The sequence below is a fragment of the Ochotona curzoniae genome, unplaced genomic scaffold (assembly GCF_017591425.1).
Source record: "Ochotona curzoniae isolate NIBS_2020 unplaced genomic scaffold, NIBS_Ocur_1.0 contig_4797, whole genome shotgun sequence".
Classification (NCBI taxonomy): Eukaryota; Metazoa; Chordata; class Mammalia; order Lagomorpha; family Ochotonidae; genus Ochotona; species Ochotona curzoniae.
The window spans coordinates 2,105,260-2,128,004 of NW_024466390.1; the positions used below are offsets into that span (position 1 = coordinate 2,105,260).

Here is a 22,745-nt window from a genome sequence, read left to right on the forward strand (position 1 = left end):
GAAAGCACATTGTGCACAGATCTCCTGCTTCTATGCTTAACTTCAGGGAGTTTAGAAGAACACAAAAACTATGACAAGAGAAGAACTAATTTGGCCACTGAAACTTTAGCAATTTCCATCTGTGGCTTCCGGTTTAAGTGTTCTGCCTGAGCTAATTTGATTTGGTTTTACAGAGTTCCATATCTGCTTTTTACTTTGACTTATAAAATGTTTATTTTCATCTAGGTGAAGGAGAGAGAAAGACAGGAAGAGGACAGGGAAAAGGTAAGACAGCAGGAGGGACAGAGGAGAGGGAAAGGAGGGTGAGGAAAAGAAGGACAGATCGTGCATCTGTTGGTTCACTCTCCAAATGCCTGTAGCAGCCAGGGCTGGAGCAGTCCCAAAATAGGAGCTTGGAATTCCACCCAGGTCTCCCATTTGGGTGAGCCATCATTTGTGGCCTCCCAAGAGGCATTAGCAGGAAGTCAAATAAAAGTAGAGCAGCTGGGACTTCAAGGAGGCATTCACACATGGGATATGGGTGTCCCAACTGGAGTAATGACTCAACCCACTATGCCTCCCCTATATTTAGAATTTTAACAATTAACATGTCAAAAGTCACTGAATTCTTAGGTTTTAAATAAAATCACTTCTTTTTGGGCACTGAGTTTTTTTTTTTAAGATTTATTTTATTTTTATTGGAAAGACAGATATACAGAGAGGAGGAGAGACAGAAAGGAAGATCTTTTGTCCGTTAATTTACTCCCCAAGTGGCTGCAACAGCAGCAGCTGTGCCGATCTGAAACCAGGAGCCTGGAGCCTCTTCTGAGTCTCCCATGTGGGTGCAGGGTCTCAAGGCCCTGGGCCGCCCTCAACTGCTTTCCTAGGCCACAAGTTGGATGGGAAGCAAGGCTGCTGGGATTAGAACAGGTGCCTACATGGGATCCCTGTGTGTGCAAGTTGAGGATTTTAGCTGCTAGGCTACTGCACTGGGCCCTGAGGGTTGTTTCTGAGCATTGAAAATCAAGTTTTGGAAATAAGTTTTATTTCTTTAGCAGGAATTTTATTTTATTTATTTGAGAGACTGATCTCCCATCTGCTGACTCATTTCCCAAGCTCCTGTTGTAGAGTGGACTGGGCCTGGTGAAACCAGGAGCCTGGAACTCAATTGGCATCTCTGGTGTAGATGGCAGGGACTCACGTACTGAAGCACCTGCTGCCCTCCAGGTTTGTACTTATACCGAGCTGTACCAAAACAGAGCTGGGACTTGAACCCAATCACTATGCTTGATAAGAGCTGCAGTTGTTCCAAGTCGTGTCTTCACCACTAAGCCAAACACATGTCCGATACTGTTTCTTCTGCACACAGAAGAGAAACACATAGCAGTGGATAGGTGCGAGTTCAGCATGAGTGTATTGGGATGGGAAGCAATATAGGTTCCGAAATCTCTTTATCCTCTTAAAGCAAAAATTTCCATAAAGTTTTTAACCTGGTGCAATGTGAACTACCTGGCTTTCACCAGAATATACGCATGTTTATAGAAACTTACAACAGGTGTTTTTAGAGAGTCTGCAAAAACTCAGTTCCAGGTGCCATCATTACAATGGTACAATGACGGGGACATCTAAGAAATAAAGCAGGTGAGAACGATACCATCATCGGTTTCAATATTGGGATCATTGTATGAATCCAAATGGCATAAACATTTCAGAATCAATGGAAAATCGCTATTTCTTGTGACCCTTTAGAAGCACCGTAACAGCATTTTCATGAGGTCAAGTGTCTGCGCACATATCAGGAGGTTGTTCCAATCTAGTGTTGAACTTACTGGTGATGTTATGCAAATGAAGCATGGGATTATAACAGCATCCTTCTATGTTAACCCTGAAGCCCATTCAAAAATTCAGAGCCCAATCTCTTTTCAAAGGATAATGAGGATGTGTCCTTGTTTGATTAGGATTTATATGACCTGTAATCAATCATTTTTTCCTCTCTTTTCTACAACGTTCAACACCAACCACGAGATACATCATCATTCAGACAGAGAACAGGAACATACTACTTTCATTTTGGAGTGCCTGGATTTGACCCTTGCTCCAATTCCCAACTCCAGCTTCCCACTAAAGCAGAATGTGGGAAACAGCTATGATGGCTCAAGTGAATGGGTTCTGTCGCCCAGGAGACCTGGATGGAGTTCCCAATTTCCAGCTTTGGCTCAGCCCATCCCCAGCTGTTGTGAGCATTTGGGATGGGAGCTTTTTCTATTTCCTTAGTAAATAGAGACAGAACGAGAAAGAGAGGGACGTGGAGAGAAAGAGGAAAGGGAGAGTGGGGGGGACAGGAAGAGAGAGACGGAGTGGGAGAAGGAGAAGGAAACAGCCCAGTAAAGGAACATAACACAGGCAGAAACAGTGCCATGAAGACAAAGGCACAATGTCAACACAAGAGCAGTTCCTAGGCTCTGCCAGCTAACAGCCTGGCTCTGCTGTGTGCATCCTATACCACGTCTCTCTCAATGAACACACAGGTGCAGCTAGCTTCTGGAGGGTTTCGTGTGTGACAACTGGCATTCAAACACACAGTCACAGTTAGTAGCTCATGTATTTATTATAATGAGCTACTTAGCTTTCATTTGGTCCTAATTTTATTCTTGACGTTCTCGCATATTTAGAAACAGTACCTTATAAAGTAAGTCCCTTACACAGTTGGTTAAAATTCATTTGGAAAACTTAATCATCCTCATTTAGTTCCCATGTTTACTAGGATACTATTTTTTTTTCCAAGTAAGAATCTTCTACAGGCTGCTTTATATAATTCAGCTAAGACTTACAGAGATTTTTTTTTAAAAAAAGATTTATTTATTTTTATTGGAAAGGCAGATTTACAAAGAGAAAGAGAGACAGACAGGAAGATCTTCCATCTGCTAGTTCATTCCCCAGAGTTGAGCCCATCTGAAGGCAGGAGCCAGGAGCCAGGAGCGCAACTTACTGAGTACTTAAAACAGAGGTGGGGGGCCTGGGACAATATTCCAGTGGCTGAATCTTCTTCTGGCATCCACCAGGATCCCACATGGGTTCTGGTTCAGATCTTAGCTGCTCCACTTTCCAATCATTTCGCTGTTTGTGGCCTGGGAAAGCAGTAAAGGATGATTCAAGGCCTTGGGACTCTACATTCTTGTGGGAGACTCAGAAGAAGTTTCTGGTTCTTGTCTTTGGATTGGCTCATTTTTGGCCATTGTGGCCTCTTGGGGAGTGAGCCAATGGATGACAGAGTTTTCTCTCCGTATCTCTTCTCTGTGTATCTGCTTTTCCAATAAAAAGTAAAGTAAATCTTAAAAAAATCCACAGAGTTGGGATACAGCAATTATATGATGATGTCTTCAGATAGTCCAAAAATTTGTCATTATGTTTCCTTTTATATTTTTATAGTTTTATTTATTTACTTATTTGAAAAGCAGAGAGAGAGAGAATCTCTTGTCCTTTGATTCACTCCTTAAATGCTCACAGCAGCAGCTGCTGGTGAGCCACTTTGGACAAAGGAGCCAAACACTGCATGCAGATCTCCCACACAGGTGACAGGGTCCCAGGCACTCGGCCCATCAGATGTACATCAGCAGGAAGCAAGGGTGGAAACTATATGGGATGCCAGTATCCAAGGGGAGGGGGCTCCAGCACAGCTCCTGCTCCTGCCAGTAGACTTTTGAGACATATGAGAAAATTAAAATTTTAGGGATCTCATGGGCTGTTTTCACCTCAGGATAATACGTAAGTGTGCTTGATTCTGGCTTTCTGACTGGAAGCTTGCCTGGGGAGGAACAGTGCAGCACCAGTGACCTGGGGAACCTCATCTGTCCCATCTTACATGGGCTAAATCTGCTTGCATTCTTCCTGGTCAGGCAGGGACAGCTGCTGACACTTCAAGGCTCCATGGTCAGGAACTCAGATTCAGTAAGGAGATAGCAGATCTCTGCTCTCACCAGTGGGGCTTAGACTCACATGGCCTGGGAAAATGTATGAAATTCTAAGCTCTGTAACATTACACTGTTTTTTAAGGGTATAAACCAAACTTTCAAACACCACTCCACTGGCCACGCACAAACAAAATCAGGCTGCTTTCCAGCCAATTTATTAGAAGTTACTGAATCTTTAATGTGTCATGGATACATGAGTACAGAGAATGTGACACGATCCTACTTATAAATGTCTGAAAATCTATTTGAGGAAACAGCTTTGGAGGTAAATTCATCCAGATTGTTGTATTGGAACTCCTCTCCTTACAGCAAAGGTGCTCTTGATTTGCAGGGCGTACAACACTGGTGTAAAGGTGGCTCAAAGGAGGCAAACATAGACTATGCCATGAAGAAAATTACGAGTGTGAAGTTTAGAGTAGAACATGTCCATACTGCAGCAAAGCAGCCAGGATGTTCAATGGACAACAGTGGACTGGATGCACTACGAGGATTTCTCATCCATCAGGTGACACCTAGTCCAGTTTGTGATCTTAGAATCCTTTGGACTCTCAAAGTTCATCAAACAGATCATTAAAATGGACAAAGAATATATCTGCAGATACTGAGTATAAGTCTCCAGAAAGGTGATCCCATGATTATCTGCATCTCCTTTTTCCATCTGGAGTTCTTTTGATCCTTAGCAATTGTCTGGGGAACTCAGTAAGTAACTCCTGATGAAGTGGAACCCCAGTGGATATCTTCCAGCTCTCTTCCTTCCTGTTCTCTCAGTGTCATTCTATACAATGTGCTCTCCATAAAACTCTCTCCTCTGAGATTCTGGGGGCTCTGGGCTCCCTGATTTTTTCTTCCTTGCCTTTGGGTGCTGGTTCTTCATGCTGTGTCCCTCATGTGTCTGAATTGCTGCCCTGGCTCTTTCCTCGCCTCACTTTCTGGGCCATTGCATCTTCTTCATGGCTTTGGTTACCACATTGGTGTCTACCTGCCCATCTGAGAAGCTGTCTCCTTTCAACAGGAGGGTGAGTACTATGTACAATAGTTCAGATGGACAGAAACACAACTCAATTTTCCCAGGAGGAGGCTTAGCGTCTACCTCTTAAGGCTCATTTCTGCCTTCTTGCACTGCTCTGAGCATGTGCTTGCTAGATTCAGCTGTGTTTTTGTTTTCTGTCTTCTGATAGCACTTAGTCACTTTAGGTTCCTACTCTACTCTTCCCCAGGTCACATCTAAGTTGGAGGTGGGGTGGGGGACTTTTGCTGCTCCCTGCCTTACACGGGGAGCAACCATGCGCTCTGAAGCTTCTCTGGACTGTCCATGGTGTCTCTTAGTGCTGACACATCCTGTTTAATCCCTGCTCACCACCCTGGTTGGCCTCCCCCATATCCTGCCTCATTCCTGGGTCTGGACAGTCAGGTCTGCCCTGTGTGCCTTGTTTCCACTCAAGGTCTCTTGTGGACCCTTTCTCTGTTCCTCTGGGGAATGAGGGATAATCCAGATATTCCCTGATTTAGCCTTAAATCAAAGCAGTAGAACTCACAGCCTCACCATCCAGGCAGAAAACAAAAAGTCTCCTTGCTAAAACTGAAGGGTCTAGGACATGTTTCAGGGTAAACTAAGAATTGAAGTTTCCAAGTTTTTCATACATCTATAGAAAAACAAAATGAAATAAAAACAAATAATTCTCCCAAGCTCATCTGACTTTCAATTCTACTGCTTCCCAGATCTATTCAGAGTCTCTGAGCTGTTAAAAAGCAGAAGTCATGGCTATAGTCTGTGGCTACTGCCCCCTCCGCAGGACACAGGCCCCTACCTCCATCTTGTCTCTTTGGTTGGTGTTACATCAGGCCTAGCCCAACATCCTGCACCCTCTACCGTACTCACCAACTCTGCCACAGGCACCACCTTCCTCATTCTCTATCAGCAGATTCTGATACAAACTCTGGCAACAGCTAGAGTTAGAGGCCCCGGCTCTATGTCACACACAGCAAGAGGATCTGGCCTGGGCCAAAGGGGCAGCAGGCAGGTTAAGTAGTGGTACAAACAGCCACTTTGTGGAATATACATATTTAAGCATGAGTACAATTCCAGACTTGAAAGCAACACAACAGGATAACTGATGGAAAACATTAAGGTATTTCCCCTTCCTCCCATACCAGGCAGTCAAGTTGGTCTTGATATTTTCTACATAATGTGTCATGAAGGTGGACTGTGACTGAGGTTGACCAGAAGTCCATTTAATAGTGCTTTTGGTTGTGCATCAGAGTTTATACACCTGCCTGGGGGTGTGCACATTCCACACTTAATACTCAAGATTGCAGAAGCTGCTGAAAGCAATAAAAGCCTTCCACCTACTCCCCACCTCTCTCTTTTCAAATCTACCTGGACCCCAATTCTCTATTTTCCCTTCTTACTCTCATCTGTGTGTTTCATTCTAGTTATAGTGGATAGAAGGATGAAAAAGATTAATAGGGGAGGAGAACGAAGTCAGAGAAGATAACAGGTGGTTAGAATCTTCTTGGAGAAAAAATGTATCTGTTTATAAGAAATGGATGAAACCAAAGTTCTCCCTAATCAGGCCATGGCTATCTCAAATTCGCCCTTGAACAAAGGTGGGGAGCTAAACGAAAGAATGAACAAACAAACAAACAAACAAATAAACAAATGAAAGGAAAGCTGGCCTTCCCTTCCCTGCAGGAAGTCCTACCTGAGAGGCACAGCTGGGAAGAGACTCGCTTGTTAGCTGTCTTGTGGGGGTAGACGCCGGGGGGAAGTGGCTTCAGGTGCTGGGACATAATCATTTCATTTAGTCTTTTCTGCAGAATGAAATAGTCTTCAGACAACTTTGATATCTAAGGAGAAAGTCACGTGATCAGATTAAATCAAAGAACATAGGGGTTTGATCCATTCCTTACCAACGACCCAGGACACCCTTGGGCTCCTTTGCGGGATATACTTGGACCTTCTTCCCAAGGTCAAGTCCTCACTTGATACAACTCCTGAGCCCCGTCATGTTATTTGTCCATCTTGCCTTTTAAAAAAATATATAATTTTCTTTATTGCTGGGGGTATAGCTCAGTGGTAGAGCATTTGATTGCAATTTTCTTTATTGGGAAGTCAGATATACAGAGAGGAGGAGAGACAGAGAGGAAGACCTACCATCCATTGATTCACTCCCCAAGCAGCTGCAATGGCCAGAGTTGCACCGATCTGAAGCCAGGAGCCCACAGCTTCTTCTGAGTCTCCCACACTGGTGCAGGGTCCCAAGGCTTTGGGCCATCCTTGACTGCTTTCCCAGGCTACAAGCAGGGAGCTGGATGGGAAGCGGGGCTGCCAGGAATAGAACTGGCACCCATATGGGATCCCTGCACATGCAAGGTGAGGATTTTAGCTGCCAGGCTACCGTGACAGGCCCCTTTCTTTCCTTTCTAAAAGATTTATTTAAAAGGTAGAGTGACAGAGACTTTAGGAAGAGTTCTTCCATCTGCTGGATCAGGCCCAAATCAGGAGCCAGGAGTCAAGAATTGCTCCTGGGTCTCCCACGTGGGTGGGAGGGATCTAAGTCCTTGGGCTATCATGCTTTGCTGCTTAGGAAGGAGGGGGTTTGGGATCAGAAATGCAGAGGAGCTGGGACATGCACCAGGCCCTCAGTAAGGAAGGCAGGGGCTGAACTCCTATATACCACAGTGGCCAGTCTGAATGTTACAAGGTGCTGCACAAGTGCTGCCAGTCTTCCTGGACTTACTGGCCTCTGTCTTCCACCCTGACCACTCTGACAAGATCCACTCTGCCACACAGTTATATCTGCCTTCTTTCCTGGGTTCAGTTTTCTCAGCTTTGACTTTAGGGCTGCTCTCTCCTGAGTCCTCTCTTTCCATCGGGCCCCTCCATGTCTGCCCCATCTGTATCCCAGCTCAGTGAATACACTATCCTGTGAGATACCACATGGGGGGACAGCATTTCTGCCTGAACCTTGACCCTCATGTGACACGGGGCTCAGGAGTCTGGACTGGGTACCTCTCCATCTCCTGTGTGTCCAGGAGAGGAGCAGGTCTAGGTCCTAACCCTTGATTTGGTCAGTGGAGTGAGAAAAAAAAAAAATGTATGAACCAAGGCAAGGACAGGCTGCCTGTATTTTAACATCATTATTTCCAGGAGCACAAAAAACACAATAGGACAGGGCTAGTTCAGTTAGTCAATAGCAGAATGGGGGCTAGGTAAATGACCTCTAGGGCAGCTGGAAGTTGGAGATGGCCAGGGCATGGCTCTAGCACTAAGGTGGGATCCATGAACAGTTACGTGGCCTTCTCACGGGCTGGGCAAGCCATAGAGACACAGGGCAAAGTTCAGGGCATCAGGGGGCAAAGTGACCCTCCTGTGTACCTGACCCATTGTGATATTTCTTCTGTTATTTCCTACACCACTGACTGTCCTTAATGCACGTGTCTTAGAGGCCATCTGGTTAAAATATTCACTTTATCCAGGAGGTAGTTCAAGAGTACATGCAAAAGTTCATGGGAAATGGGATTTAAAGATTACATTTTAAATAATTATATAGGTATTTATTTGGAGTGTGAAGAGAGAGAGAGATCCTATCTGTTGGTTGCAGAGCCAGAGACTCCAGCTCTCTCACATGGTTGACAGGGATCTAAGTACTTGAGTCATGTCTGTAGCCTCCTAAGGTCCACATTGCAAGAGGCAGGAGCCGAGCTGAGCTTAACCCTGAGGTACCCTGATGTGGGTCACAGGAGGCCAAACACTTGCCCCCAGGGTAAGCTGATTTGGATGCAAGCATGTTTTGAAATCCTTGAATCCTATGAATTAAAAAGTCTTAAAAAAAAAAAACTTCATGAATAATGCAGATGAGGCCAAAACTGTGGATTTACAGTTTTTGCACTCAAATCAATTTGAGTTCCACTTTTCATCAACTTTTTGAAGTCCTCTTGTAGAAGAGCTTTCACTTTACAAGGACTTTCTTATGGTCAGACATGGACAAAACAGGAGAGAGAGAGAGAAAAAGAGAGTAAGAGAGAGAAAGGCAGAGAGAGAGAGAGAGAGAGAGAGGAACGGGGAATTGCTCTGTGAGCACACCTGTTTTGAGAAGAGGACCACATTCCAGGCCGTTGCCTTTGAAGTTGCTTCTGCTTCGTTGTCCTTTTTGCTCTTGGTATTACAGAACGGCTCAGGTCTCATGGAAGGGGAACAGAGACTTCGAGTGCTGCTTGCTCCTTCAGCTTCCGGGCTCCCTGAAGTGGGCGCTGCCATGTCCCTCTGCACCTGCTGCTTTCTCTTGTAGCCACGGTACTTGCTCTGAATGAACATGGCCGCTCGGTCTTCTTCCTCGGCATGCCAGTCTGGTGCAGCCTGCGTCTCCTGGGCATTTTCATGATTCAGACAGTGTCTCTCCTGGTTGCACGTCTTCTTCTCTCTCTCCTCACTCTTTGTATTTTGATAAAAGGACCTCTGGCAAGTAGTAGGCTCCGAATAAGTGTTACAGCCTGCGGGCCCAAGCCTAGGGTAGCTTTCCACCTGAGCTTCTTTGGGGTCAGCCCCATCCCCATTCTCTGGGAACCGACAGGTCTCTTTCTGGTCTTTGATGCTCTTGTGTTTGGAGCTGAGGCTTTCAGAGTGGCATGGCCCTAGCTTAGGCTTGTCCTCCCCATACACACTGTGCATTTTCTTCTGCATCCCAGATCCTCTGCTGTTTTGCTCTGCAGTGTTGGCGGCCCCCTCCTGGGCTTTGAGTGTGGACACTGTGGCCAGAGACGTGGTCCCTCTCTTGTGTGGCACTGGGCTGGCGGGATTTTCAGGAAGGTTTGTGTCCCCCATTTGTTTCATCCCGAAGAAGTCCCTGTGAAAAACACATCTGGATATGTGATAGAGCAGTACAGTTTAGGGCTCCTCCCGGCAACAACTTTGTGCAAACTCACGCTGGAAGAACAAAAGAAGCAAAGGAAAGCGGAAATTCCCAGCTAAAATCTTACTAAGTCACAAAATCAAAGGATTTCCCTTATTTTCTCTAACCAAAGCAAAGAGGACTTGTAACAAGAACCTTGGTTTTTCACTCAGCATGGCAAATGTCCCAGCATGTGAAGAACTGTATGTTTATTTAATGAGGTGGCAACATTTGGGAAACTTGGCATGAATGGTGTGGTACAGTGGCTTAAAGGATGCCGGCATCCTGTATGAGTGCTGGTTCAAGTCCCACTTCCTTCGCTTCTGACCCAGCTTTCTATTAATGCACATCTGGGGAGGCAACAGATTCAAGTGCTCGAGTCCCTGCCATCCACAAGGGAGACCTGGATGGAATTCCAGGATCCTGGATTTGACTTAGCCCAACCACGGCATATGAAGGTATAAACCAGCAAATGCAAGACTTTCTCTCTTTTTCCTCCCTCTTCTCCTTTTATTCACTCTCTCTGTCTCTATTACTCTGTCTTTCAAATAAGTAAAAATAGATAAATAAATATTAAAAAAGGAAATGTAAGCCAAATTTAGAAAAAAATTATAGGAATTGAATCATTTCCATTTATTTTTTTCCCTTTTAAAACCAAGATTCTAATGTGATTAGATGTTAGGGAAAACAAGGTTAGCATTGAGATCAGCAAGCAAGGATGTGTTTACTGGGATGATGCACTGGACTTTAATAAGCACCGAGTGTCTTGATCATACGAAATATCTTGTAAAATTAAAGGAGAAAGGGCCACCCTTGCCACAGTTGATGATCATGCAATGAGTATTGCTTTGCCAATATCCTTCCCAAATGATTTCGCTTTAACTTAAAGATAAGACATTCATTATACTTTCAATTTTTTTTTTCCAGCCAAGGGTAGAACTCTCACTACAGCAACACAGTTCAGATGTAGTCAAGAAGTAACACCTAGGGATGTCACTGTGGCACAGTGGAGGTAATCTCTGATGCTCAAAGACCAGGGGACTTTGCCTGGGGTTTGAATGACCTCTGCCTCATCTTACCCATCTCTGGTCAACTCAGTTTTCATCATTTACACAAACACTTTGTGAAAAAGGGAATGTAAAAAGAGAGGTTTGCAGCCTGGCATGGTAGCCTAGTGGCTAAAGTTCTTGCCTTAAACTCGCCCATCCAGTTCCCTGCTTGTGGCCCGGGAAAGCAGTCGAGGACGGCCCAAAGCCTTGGAATCCTGCACCCGTGTGGGAGACCCAGAAGAAGTTCCTGGATCCTGGCTTTGGAATCGGCACAGCCCTGGCCATTGCAGACATCTGGGGAGCGAATCAGTGGATGGATGATCTTCCTCTCTGTCTCTCCTCCTTTCTGTATATCTGACTTTCCAATAAAAATAAATAAATCTTAAAAAAAGAAAAGAAGGGCCCGGTGCAGTGGCGCAGTGATTAAGGTCCTGGCCTTGCACGCCCGGGAACCCATATAGGCGCCGGTTCTATCCCGGCAGCCCCGCTCCCCTTCCAGCTCCCTGCCTGTGGCCCGGGAAAGCAGTCGAGGACAGCCCAAAGCTTTGGGACCCTGCACCCGCGTGGGAGACCCGGAGGAGTCTCCTGGCTTAGCATCGGCCGTTGCGCTCACTTGGGGAGTGAATCATTGGACGGAAGATCTTCCTCTCTGTCTCTCCTCTCTGTATATCCACCTTTCCAATAAAAAAATAATAAAAATAAATCTTTAAAAAAAAAAGAAAATTGAAGTCTACGCATAGGCTTCCACAATAGGCTCTTTCCATGAGATTAAAAAATAATTTATTTTATTCCTTTTTTTCTTTGAAGAATTACAGAGAGAAAGTCTCCCTCTCTGTTTCATACACACACACACAGAGATATATATACACACATATATATGGAGAGAGAGAGAGAGAGAGAGAGAGTGCTTCTATCTGCTGGTTCATTCTCCAAATGGTCACAATGGCCAGATATCAGCCCATCCAAAATCAGAAACCTGGAGCTTCTTCCAGGTCTCCTACATGGGTGCAGGGTCCCAAGGACTTGAGTCATTCTGTGTTGCTTTCCCAGGCCATAAAGAGGGAGCTGGATCAGAAGTAGAACAGCTGGGACTCGATCTGGAGTCCATATAGGCAGAAGCCTAGCCTACTATGCCTAGGTAATAGGCCCTTTATGAATGTTTTGATAACTGTTTGTGTGTGTAGGATGTAGGATTCTGAATATAAAAGAACATAGTTCTTTTCCCTAATCCCTACCTACTAAGGCCAGCAATGGTGTTTGCTTGCTTTTATATCAGAGCTAGACAATCTCACTGGAATCATCTACTTATTGATCCTATATACTTTTGCCCATGGTGCTGTGAGTAATAAGATTGTAAGGATGATCCCTATTGTGAAGCATAGGTTCAAGTGGAACTGTTAATACACACTTGGAAACAAGGAGATGATTGCTCAGAGGAAGCAAGGAAAGCTGGAGATGGTGATTTCCGGGTCAATGGCATGCAGACTGTGATTGCTGTGGCAGTGAGTGAGAGGCACCCAGAGTCACGATTTGGCTGTGGGAAAGGATTCAAATGTGAAGAGTGGAGGAGATGTTCATGAGGAGCCCTCAAGAGTCAGGAGCAGAGCTGTGAACGGAAGTGTAGGAGCAGACAAAAAAGGAACCTTTGAGAAGGGAAATGTGGACATAAGAATAAGAATTCACCCAAGCTCCCAGTCAGGAAGGGGACTTAGTGTTGGTGGGTTAAGCTGCTATTCCTGACACTGGCATCCTGTATGAGCACCAGTTCCAGTGCCGGCTCCCTGCTAGTGCATCTGGGAGAGCAGTGGAAAATTGTTCAAGTGCTTGGGTTCCTGCCACCCACAGGGGAGACCTGGATGGAGTTCCTGACTGTTGGCTTTGGGTTGATTCAACTCTGGTCATTTCAGCCTTTTGAGGAGTGAACCAGTGGCTGGAACAGTGCTGTCTTTATCTCTGTAATTCTATCTTTCAAATAACTAAAATGAGTCTGTGAAAAGAGAAAACAAGAGGAACCCAAGAGGGGTCCATATGATCATGGACATCTGATAGCCCGATGTCAGGCATCTAGTAAGAGATGGGAAAGAGATGGGGCATTTCTCCATGACCTGAGAGATTCAGAAAATTGGTGACAGGATGGTACAGGAAGGTACATCATCATACCTTTTATTTTGGAAGTCTTTCCTGTAGTCAAATTCCTGGTCATGAATCTGGGTAGTGGTTCCTGCTATGGATTTCACCCCATTGAGCTCTCTTTTCTGTTTTCTGACCATATGTCCTCTTGCCACTGCAACATACAAAGCCCAGCATACTCTTTGAGTGGCTAGAAAGAAGTGGCTTTGCCATCAATCTCAAAGGGGAAAACAAGGTTAAAGGTACTAAGTAGTAGAGGCTTACAAAGATGGGATTCATGCAGAAGGCAATGCTACTGCTGCAAAGTAACTAACACCTCTTTCCTATCAGGGATTATTGAAAGGCTTGAGAGGAGCACAGCTGATGGCCAAGGGTGCTTCACTTACTTAAACTTGGCTAACATTTACTATCCCTTTTTGCCACATTGCGTTCTTCCTGGGAGAAAGCCTTTATGATATATGAGGGCATCTCAAAAGCTTCATAGAATGCAACCATATTTTAAGACCAGTGTATTCTGGTGCCCCAAACTTTAGAAACCAATGTATGGGGCCCGGCGCGGTGGCGCAAGTGGTTAAGTCCTCGCCTTGCACGCCCGGGATCCCATATGGGCGCCGGTTCTAATCCCGGCAGCCCCGCTTCCCTTCCAGCTCCCTGCCTGTGGCCTGGGAAAGCAGCAGAGGACAGCCCAAAGCTTTGGGAACCTGCACCCGCGTGGGAGACCCGGAAGAGGCTCCTGGCTTCGGATCGGCATAGTATCGACCCGTTGCGGCTCACTTGGGGAGTGAATCATCGGATGGAAGATCTTCCTCTCTGTATCTCCTCTCTGTATATCCACCTTTCCAATAAAAAATAATAAAAATAAATCTTAAAAAAAAAAAAAAAAAAGAAACCAATGTATGCCAGGGATCTTTAAAAGGTTGGTAGAAAATGCTTATTATGAAGACAATGCATGGATCTCTACTTTTATTTGTTTATTTTTTTTGCCTTCAACATTCCATTTTTCACAAATGTTTTGAAGTAGCTTTTTCTAGATCTGGAATAGTGATCCTTGAGACCAGATATATTTCAGAACATTAATTAATATTTTTCCCTTTTTAATTTCAACAAGATGACACAAACCCCAGATGTATTTCTTGATATTCTCTATGTCAGGACAGCATCCTGTAGCCAAGCTGAGAATTTGCTCAGAAAAACACAGAGAATACTTCTGCTTAGTGGGATGAAGGAAAGACTGTATACAGCCTGATCTCACCTTTATAAATATTATTATAAATTGGAATATTATTTCTCCACAGTTAATAGAAACAGATGCCCTTTAACAAAATAGATTTAATTGAGCTGTCAAGAATTATAACCTTTGGAATAAAGTAGCAAACATTTTATTGCCCAGTGAATTTTAATCCTATGAATCTTGTGATTCGCCATATCTTGCATGATAGGCCAGTTATGCTTCATTCCTCCTTGACAGATAATTTTAAGAAGATGATATTGAAGATGAGTTGTTATTCCAAAGTTCAAAGCGATTTTATCTAATAATCGAATATTAAAAATGTCAATCACTGATAGAAAATATTGGGGCCACAGAGTTGGAAGCAAACACACAGTTCCAGTGGCACCAGGGTCTGCATATTAGAACTCCTGCAGGACTAGATTTAACGCCTGCAGGACTAGATTTAACTAGATTTAAATACGTCTAGACGTTACAGCTTGAGGCTATGGGTGATTACCTGACTGCAGGACGATGGCACTTTCTTTCCTTTTCTGTTGTAATTTTTTGTATCTTCTTGAACCCAAGAATGCTCTGACACAGGCTTGAATCAAAATCAGCTTGTCGATGGCTTCCTTTCGCATTAGGTTTAACTGTTCCACATGATAGTATTTAAGAAAGACCTTAAAGGAAGTGGAAGAAAACACAGATCAAACCATGGAACTCACATGGAAAGGAGTCACGTACTTTGGGGAAGGGTTGGTATATCGTACATTGTTGGAGGTTTCTGGAAAGCCCTGCCTTCCGTTGTTTTGGCTAGGATGTCTCTGGGAACGACAGAATGCAATTCATCAAGCTGCTTAGTCATAACAAGCAATTTCAGGATGCTGGTGGACCAACATGATTGCAGTGTTTGAGCTAGATTAGTTATTTTTAGCGTACATATTCTGAACTAATTTTTGTACTATATTTAAAGGCAATAGTCTACCACAAGTTTGAAAGTATTACAGATGTGTTATAAGACCCAGGACAGTTGTGGCCCTGTTTGCTCATTCACTAACTATGTATAGAAGTTTATGAGATGGATGTGTCTGCTGGTGAGAGGAAGAGGAGCAAGGCACAAGTACACATCCACAGGGACCCGCAGTGGATGGGAATGAGGCACAAGGAGGCTCCAGGCAGACTGAGTGCACAGCTTTCTCAGTAGACCAGAAGCTGTCATGGAACTTTTGTGGCTCGATCATGCTCAAATCCACCTGAACTGAAGGCATTTCTGTTCTGTGTTCTGATCTCAAAGTTCCAACTCCGATTCCTGTCCCCCCACCCAAGGACATAGTCTTGCTGTTTTCCTTTGAATGGCTACATTTGTTAACAAGAGTCAACTGCAACAGATTAAGGGATCCATCAAGAAAGTTACTGAAATGTAAATAATGTTCTGTCTGATTCAGGGGACCTAGTAAGTAACCTTGCCTATGGAATTCTCCCAGCGCTCTGGAACTTCAAGCTTGGCACAGGCAAACAGTTCAGCATTAAAGATTCTGATTAAATTCAATTTTAATTTCTACAGAACTCTAGCTGTTAATATATTTAGTCCAGTCTGCTGTTGACAATTCATTTAAAATTCAATCTTGTTTAAAAAGGTCATCTTTTTATTTTTTTATTTTTGGCATGCATTAGAAATGCTCTTACATTAAATACTCTTTATCCATGTTAATGAATTGGAAAAGGTGAAGTGGAAAAAGACAAATAACTTTAAAATGCTACTTAAATACCATGCAGAATGGGAATGCAAAAGGCTTTTTTACAAGTTAAAACTCCATTTGAAGTTTGGCATGTGATTCAAATCACTGGTCCTGAAATTCCTTTGAACAAAATTTTGTCTTCATAAATTTCTACAAGGGAATGGTGTGATAGGTGGCACAATGGCTCAGCTGCCTAATTCTCTGCCTGCAAGTGCTGATAGCCATGTGAGCACTGGTTTGTGCCTGGCTGCTCAATTTCTGGCCTGGGAAAGCAGTGGAGGATGGCCCGGAGCCTTGGGACCCCGCGCTCGCATAGGAGACCCAGAGGAAGTTCCTGACTCCGAGCTTCAGATTGTCTGAACTCAAGCCATTGCAGCTACTTGCAGAGTAACTCAGCAGACGGAAGATCTTTCTTTCATTGTCTCTCTTTCTCTCTGTAAATCTTTTTTCAAATATATATATACATGATACATAAAATATATATCATCTATATGATATATATACCTTTAAGAAAGAGAGAGGAAGAGTGGTGTGAATCACATGCACCTCTTTTTAATGTCCAGAATCTCCCAGCATGAAATATTAAACTAAGTACAGACTCCTGAATAAGTAGGACCCTTGGTCCCAAATGTGACATGACTAACTTTGTAGCTGGACATTATGAAAGTTCTTGCCTACACTTCCTACCACAAGACTTGTGCTCTGTCTTTATAGGCAAACGTGAACATTTCTTTGGTTTCACTTCTGTGGTGTGGTTCATGGCAGTCACTCTTCAGTAATCGATGCATGAGCACCTCTTTGCTGGAGTCTGCCTCCTTTTTTTTGTGTTTCTTAAGAGACACATGCTGGGCCCTGATATTTTGTTTATTTCATTTCTGCACACTATGATGCTAGTAGGAGGTTTGAGAAGCCCAGTGTATCTTTTTTGTCTTACTCGCATATTCAAGGTGGGTTATGCCTTTTCACTTTTTTCTCTAGGGTATCATTACATAAACTGAGATCTAGAGATTCTGAGTGCTAACATCAATATGTCAATATACTCACACTCAGCATGCCTAAGAGTGATGGCAACTATTTTGCCCCATGTATATTTTGAGTTCATCACAGAGGCAGATTTGAAAACAGAACAAAACAAAATAAAACAGGAATCTTCTTTTAGATCGTGATGATACTGTATAGTTTTTAAACTGTGTTGAGTGGTGATAAAATAGAGAAAGCGTATCATTCTGTTGGCAGAAAGGGTTAATATAAAGTATGTTCATTATCAATTTTATCTTGTTTTTGGATAAACCCTGGAAAGAAATGGCTCTGTCATTTTTTAAACTTTCATGAAGAGCAATTGGGTTCAAGGCTGATGAAGCAATACGTATGAATTTCTACACTTCCTTTTGTAAGCAGGAGTTTCTGCGACATGAAAAGCCACATTACTGTCAATCAGGATAAAATGCTCTCATTCTCAGGAAATGCAACCTTTAATGGTTCCTGCAAGTTACGAGAAGACATTACTTTGGTTTTCCCCAGGGCCCAATGATCGAGACCAGCTTTTTCCAGAATGGCGGCACAGGTGTCAGGACTCACAGGGGGTTCTTCGCTGGACTTGTAGCAGAGGACGTAGTACCTTGAAGTGGAAGAAGGGCTGGTTAGATGCATGTCAAGGTCTGGCATCCGCCTGGGGCCTGGTGAGCCCCACAAAGCTTTGTGGGAAGAGAATCCCAGACCCAATGCAGTGGGATGCTTCAGGCAGGCGTTCAGAACAGCTCTGCCTGGGACCAGTTCCAGATAAGCCCATTTGCAAAAATCCCTGTGCTGGGCTTTTTGTTTTTGTAATGATCCTCCACAAAACTCTGACATTGGAAAGCAAGACATGAGTTGAGTTTATTTTTGTGGTTTTGTTTATTTTAAAGACAAAGCCACCTTCCCCTATGCATTAAAAATGGAAGGTTTGTAGTGGAGGAAGCAGGGGGGAAGCTTTCATTCCTCTCCCACTGCCACAAAAACATTAGATACTGGTGTTTACTTTGGGTAAAGGAGTTTGATTCCACCCAGGCTTTGCACCATTAAACTAAGGTCTCCCCATTGCAGTTTTCTCTTGACTTGTTCCAAGTCTCTCCCTGGAGTTTTCCCCCTCCAACTTTTCCTGTTAGAGATGAATGAAGGAAAGAACAGAAAAAGGAGGTCCACAGGCAGGATCACAAACAATCCTGGAAAGAGAAGTGAATGACAGGAAGAAAAATCAATTTGAAGCACCTTTGTATATGAGCTCATCTAATTGCTCCAAAGCACAAACTGAGTGGATACTACTGTTAGCATTGCTATTTGTACGTGAGACCAAGGGCCTCTGGAATATACAGAAAATAACTGAACAAGGTTGTCCATGTAGTAATGGGATGGGGTTCACACTTGCTGGCTCCTGGGCATGAGGGTCTCTTGTTTTACTCTACTACTGTCTTCAAGAGTTCTGATCCTACCAGGGACATGTACAAGTTCAGAGAAAGAGGAATTCAAAGATAAAAGGAGTTAAAAAGCCATGGGAGGTTTTTTTTTTTAAATCCATGCATACAAGGAGTCTCTATAAAGTCAGTGGAGGGAGCAGTGTTAAGCTTATATGGAGTGTCAATGATTCACATTGCTCTGCTTCCCATCCAGCTCTTCGCTAATGTGTCTGGGAAGGCATCAAGAGATGGCCTGAGTACTTGGGTCCCTGTCACTTGTGTAGGAGATCTGGAAGTACTTGTTGGTGTCTGGCTTTAGCCTGGCCTACCCTTGGTTGTTTGGGGGAGTGAATTAGTAGATAGAAGAATAGTCTTTCCTTCTCTCTCTCCTTCTCTCTTTCTGTATCTCCCTCTTTCTATCTCTCCTTCCTTTGTCATTCTGTCTTTCAAATAAATAGATACGTCTTATCAAAAAACAAAACTGGGAAAATGTATATTATAATAAAAACATGCATGGAATAAAAGAAAATTTTGCAACCTAGTGAAGTTACTTTTTTAAGATCCATCTTCCGTAAGCTTTTGGAAACCACTCTAATAGGTCACGTCAGTGTTGAGTGGGAAAACAGAGCTAATGATGATGGCTTCTTAGTACAGGGGTATGTGTGAAGCTCCTGTTGGATGTCTCCCCTTTAGATTGTTTCTTTGTCATAAAACAGAAGAGTTAATCTTCAACAGAAAGGGGGCTTGAGAAGTTTTACCCTGGAACGACAGGGTAGGTCAAAGTCAAGGCAGAACCAAAGGAGGAGCCCTATTTACATCCACACAAGACCTCTGCAAATAGCCTCCTTTCCTAAAAGTCCGCAAATTAGGGGAGCAGCTTACAAATAAGTGATAGAGGCATGGTGTAGCTTTTTCAGGTTGCCATTCACAGGACTTTGGAAAAATTTAAGAAGGTACTCTCACTTTCCGACATTTAAGACTTTCAACAGTACCACCTGGATAAGAGGTTTAATTCTCCTTATAACCCATGTTATAAAACTGTGGTTATTTTTGGAACAGGATTAGAACTACGCTTCCTGTAAGGTATTCCAAGCAGGGTCCTAACTGCTGTGTTAAATATTCATTCTGGCAATCTCTCATTTGATCACTGGATCACTGTGACAATCCCATGGGGGGAACTCATGGCAGGTTGAGTAGAGGAGGAAGAGGTGGTTGTGGTACAGAGAAGCACCCCTCCTCCAAGCATGACAGCTCAGTACTGCCTTCACACCTTGCCCGGTGACGGTGGAGGAGCTCTCACAGCTGAGAATGATTGGGTCATTCATGAGTGGTCAAACTAGAAGGAGAGTCCAGATGCCCCAGCTTCCCCAGGCTCAGACCTGTTGATTAGAGGTCTCAGGGTGTGTGTCTTGAGTCACCACTTAGGGAAGCTGGCAGTGGCTTTCTAAGCCTCAACAATGCCTCCCTCCCAGATGTCTAGGTACTTTTCTACTTTTCTCATTCTTCTAAAGAATCTGTATGCAAAGCATACAGCAGAAACTGTGAAAGAAATCCACATACCGCTTGATAAAGTTAGCGAAAAGTATGCGATGTGAGTATCCTTGTCTTCGAATTCTTGCTGTTTCTAGAATTCCTGTATAGCGAAGCTGCAGTAGCACTTTTTCTTTGTCATATTTTCTTGCCTGCCGCTCATTGTTGGGTTTGATGCAACGGACAAAATGAGGTTGGCCCACCACCATTTTAGATAACAAATCCATTAGGGAATACTGTAACATGTAACAAAGGTAAACTTCCGTGTGTAGCATACAAAAATGCACAAGCTTTTTCCTATAAGAATACAACTGGGATAATAATCACAGGAAATGGCGGAAAACTGGATTTATAGTATATTATAAAAGTTACAGGTTTTCTTATAAAATGTAGAGGTTACAACTAGGAACTTAGCTAATAGGAGTTTGTATACTCTTATTGGTTTTAATTAATAGACAAAATATCTTCCATATTGTTTGTAAGTAATTACATCTTCTCAAGCAAACTTGTTAAGCTACAATATCTAGGCATAAAATTGAATCCAACTTCTACATGAATGTACTTGTTCAATTCTCTATGGAGTGTGTAGAAGTAAATACTTTAATTTCCACTAGAATCATCTAGCTTAAAATAAGGACTGGGTGAGATGGGCAGTGGACCTGGTAGATGAGGAGACTGTGCCCCACTAAAATAAGGACTGGGTGAGATGGGCAGTGGACCTGGTATTTGAGGTGACTGTGCCCCACTAAAATAAGGACTGGGTGAGATGGGCAGTGGACCTGGTATTTGAGGGGACTGTGCCCCACATCAGTGTCTGGGTTTGACTTCGGATCCTGGATTTTGACTCCCTGGATCTTGGCTTCCTGCTAATGTACAGCAGGGGAGGCAGTCATTGAGCCTCAAGTATTTGAGTCCCTCCCACCAATAAAACCGATACCAGTTTTTCTCTCTCTCTCTGCTCTCAAGCAAACAGACATTATCCTATATTTTCAAAAAGAAAATTATAGAGAAGTAAAAATAGTTTACTATATAGGGCACAAATATTAACAAAACAAAACAATATATCCATGTAAATATTCTTGTCTGCTCTAATTTGATCATTTCTTTAAAATTAATATTTTGATTGTACATATTTACGGGAAACAGTGTGGTAATTCATTGAGCATTAGTAAACATTTCTATATCCTTAAACACTTAAAAATTTGTCTAACATTTAATAATCACACTTTTTTATTTTAAAAAGCAGTGAGATTGTGTTGTGTGTGTGTGTTTGGGAGAGAGAGAGCAAGATCCTATCCAGTGGCTCCCTTGCCAAATATCCACAATGGCTAATGTTGGGCCAGGCTAAAACCAGGAGCTGAGAACTCAACCTCATTTTCCCATGTGAGCGGTAGCAGCCAATTTATCTGAGTCATCATCTCCTGCCTTCCAGGAGTATGTATTAGTAGGAAGCTGGAACCAGGAGTGCAACTGGGAGGTGAAGCCAGCTATTCCAATGTAGGGCTTGGCTGTTAGGGCAAATGCCTACCTCATTGCATGGGTAGTGTGATACTTTTCTTATTTATTTTAGGAGAACTTTAAAAAAAATCACATGGATGTGAAAATTCTTGCCACCTGTACCTGATGAAAACAGTAGCCCACTGCTGGACAACTAAGTCTAACATATTAGGATGATCCCAGAACTAGCCTCCCATGGACGAGGACCACTGTTGACAGGGACATAGAGGGTCATGGTTGACCAGATCTTTTTCTGGGCTGGGAGTATCAATGCCCCAGGCATCATGCCAATCACAGCAAATCCTGACCCAGGGCAATCAACAAGGCACTGTGTTTGCATGATTCGCTTTTGGCCACCGGGACTCAGATATTTTCTTTTCAAACAGCTGGACCTGTCTGTGGAAGCCATATCTTATTACACTTATCATCAATTGGTGAGTCACCATGCACTGGTGACCCAAGTGTGAGTCGTGTCTGCTGGTTTTACAAGCAGGGGCTTAGCAGTTTCGGTGATACATTTCCAAGCCCAAAGGTCATAATGTTATACTATGTTCATTCTTGTCTATAGATGAAAAACAACTTTAAAAACACATAACAGTGCGTGTGGAATTATCTTCACTAGCTTTTTATTTCAGCTTGAAGATTGAGACAATTTCTTGAACCAATCTGGTTTAAACACACATAGAGTGTTTGGCACAGATCAGAGTTGCAGGACAATGCTCCTGGATAACTCACTTTTAAAGCAGGAAATGATATGGCTGTTAATACTCAGTGATTCAGACATACCCTGCACCTGATGCGAAGTTGGGGTAACAGCAGCCTGAGACATTAGGCATAGAAATGTACCAGGCCCTACTCCAGGATGATTGAGTAAACCCTGCCTGAGCTGAGGACTTGACGATTTTTTAATTCAAATGCTCATGAATTTGAAAAACAAAATCTCTCATGATTTGATTAGAGACTTGGATATATTCATTGCAGACTTAGAGTAAATGTAATCCAATTTCCTTCATCTCTGCTATGTCAAACTACATCATTAACAATCTCCAGGTTTTTGGTGGCATTTCCCTTCATTTTCGTTGGCTGGTTAATACGATTTTGTTAGGAGAGATTAGTAAGAAATTGATCACTTTACATCACCCCCCAAAAATTTAAGTGCTGCTTTTTAGTTTTCTGTCTTCCATATGGCCCAAGGATGGAGAAAGTTGCCTTGGTCCGGTGCCAAGCACACTGCCCCATGGCACCATCTCCCAGGTCACTCTTCCCTTTATCCCAATCCTGCACTGGATTTTCAGCTGATGTTCCTGCAGGAAGATT

The 22,745-nt window shown here is 43.4% G+C and overlaps 1 protein-coding gene across 1 annotated transcript in view; it reads right to left on the reverse strand.

The window, feature by feature from the left end:
- The window catches only part of MYO3A (myosin IIIA), a 158,265-nt gene that overhangs the window by 17,620 nt on the left and 117,900 nt on the right, over positions 1–22,745 (reverse strand). Inside the window, exons 24-29 of the mRNA XM_040988058.1 lie at positions 19,962–20,167; positions 17,476–17,587; positions 14,748–14,910; positions 13,051–13,174; positions 9,037–9,796; positions 6,653–6,797 (exon numbers count right to left, since the gene is read on the reverse strand). Coding sequence (XP_040843992.1) covers positions 6,653–6,797; positions 9,037–9,796; positions 13,051–13,174; positions 14,748–14,910; positions 17,476–17,587; positions 19,962–20,167 — 1,510 coding nt within the window. The remainder of the gene's footprint in view (positions 1–6,652; positions 6,798–9,036; positions 9,797–13,050; positions 13,175–14,747; positions 14,911–17,475; positions 17,588–19,961; positions 20,168–22,745) is intronic.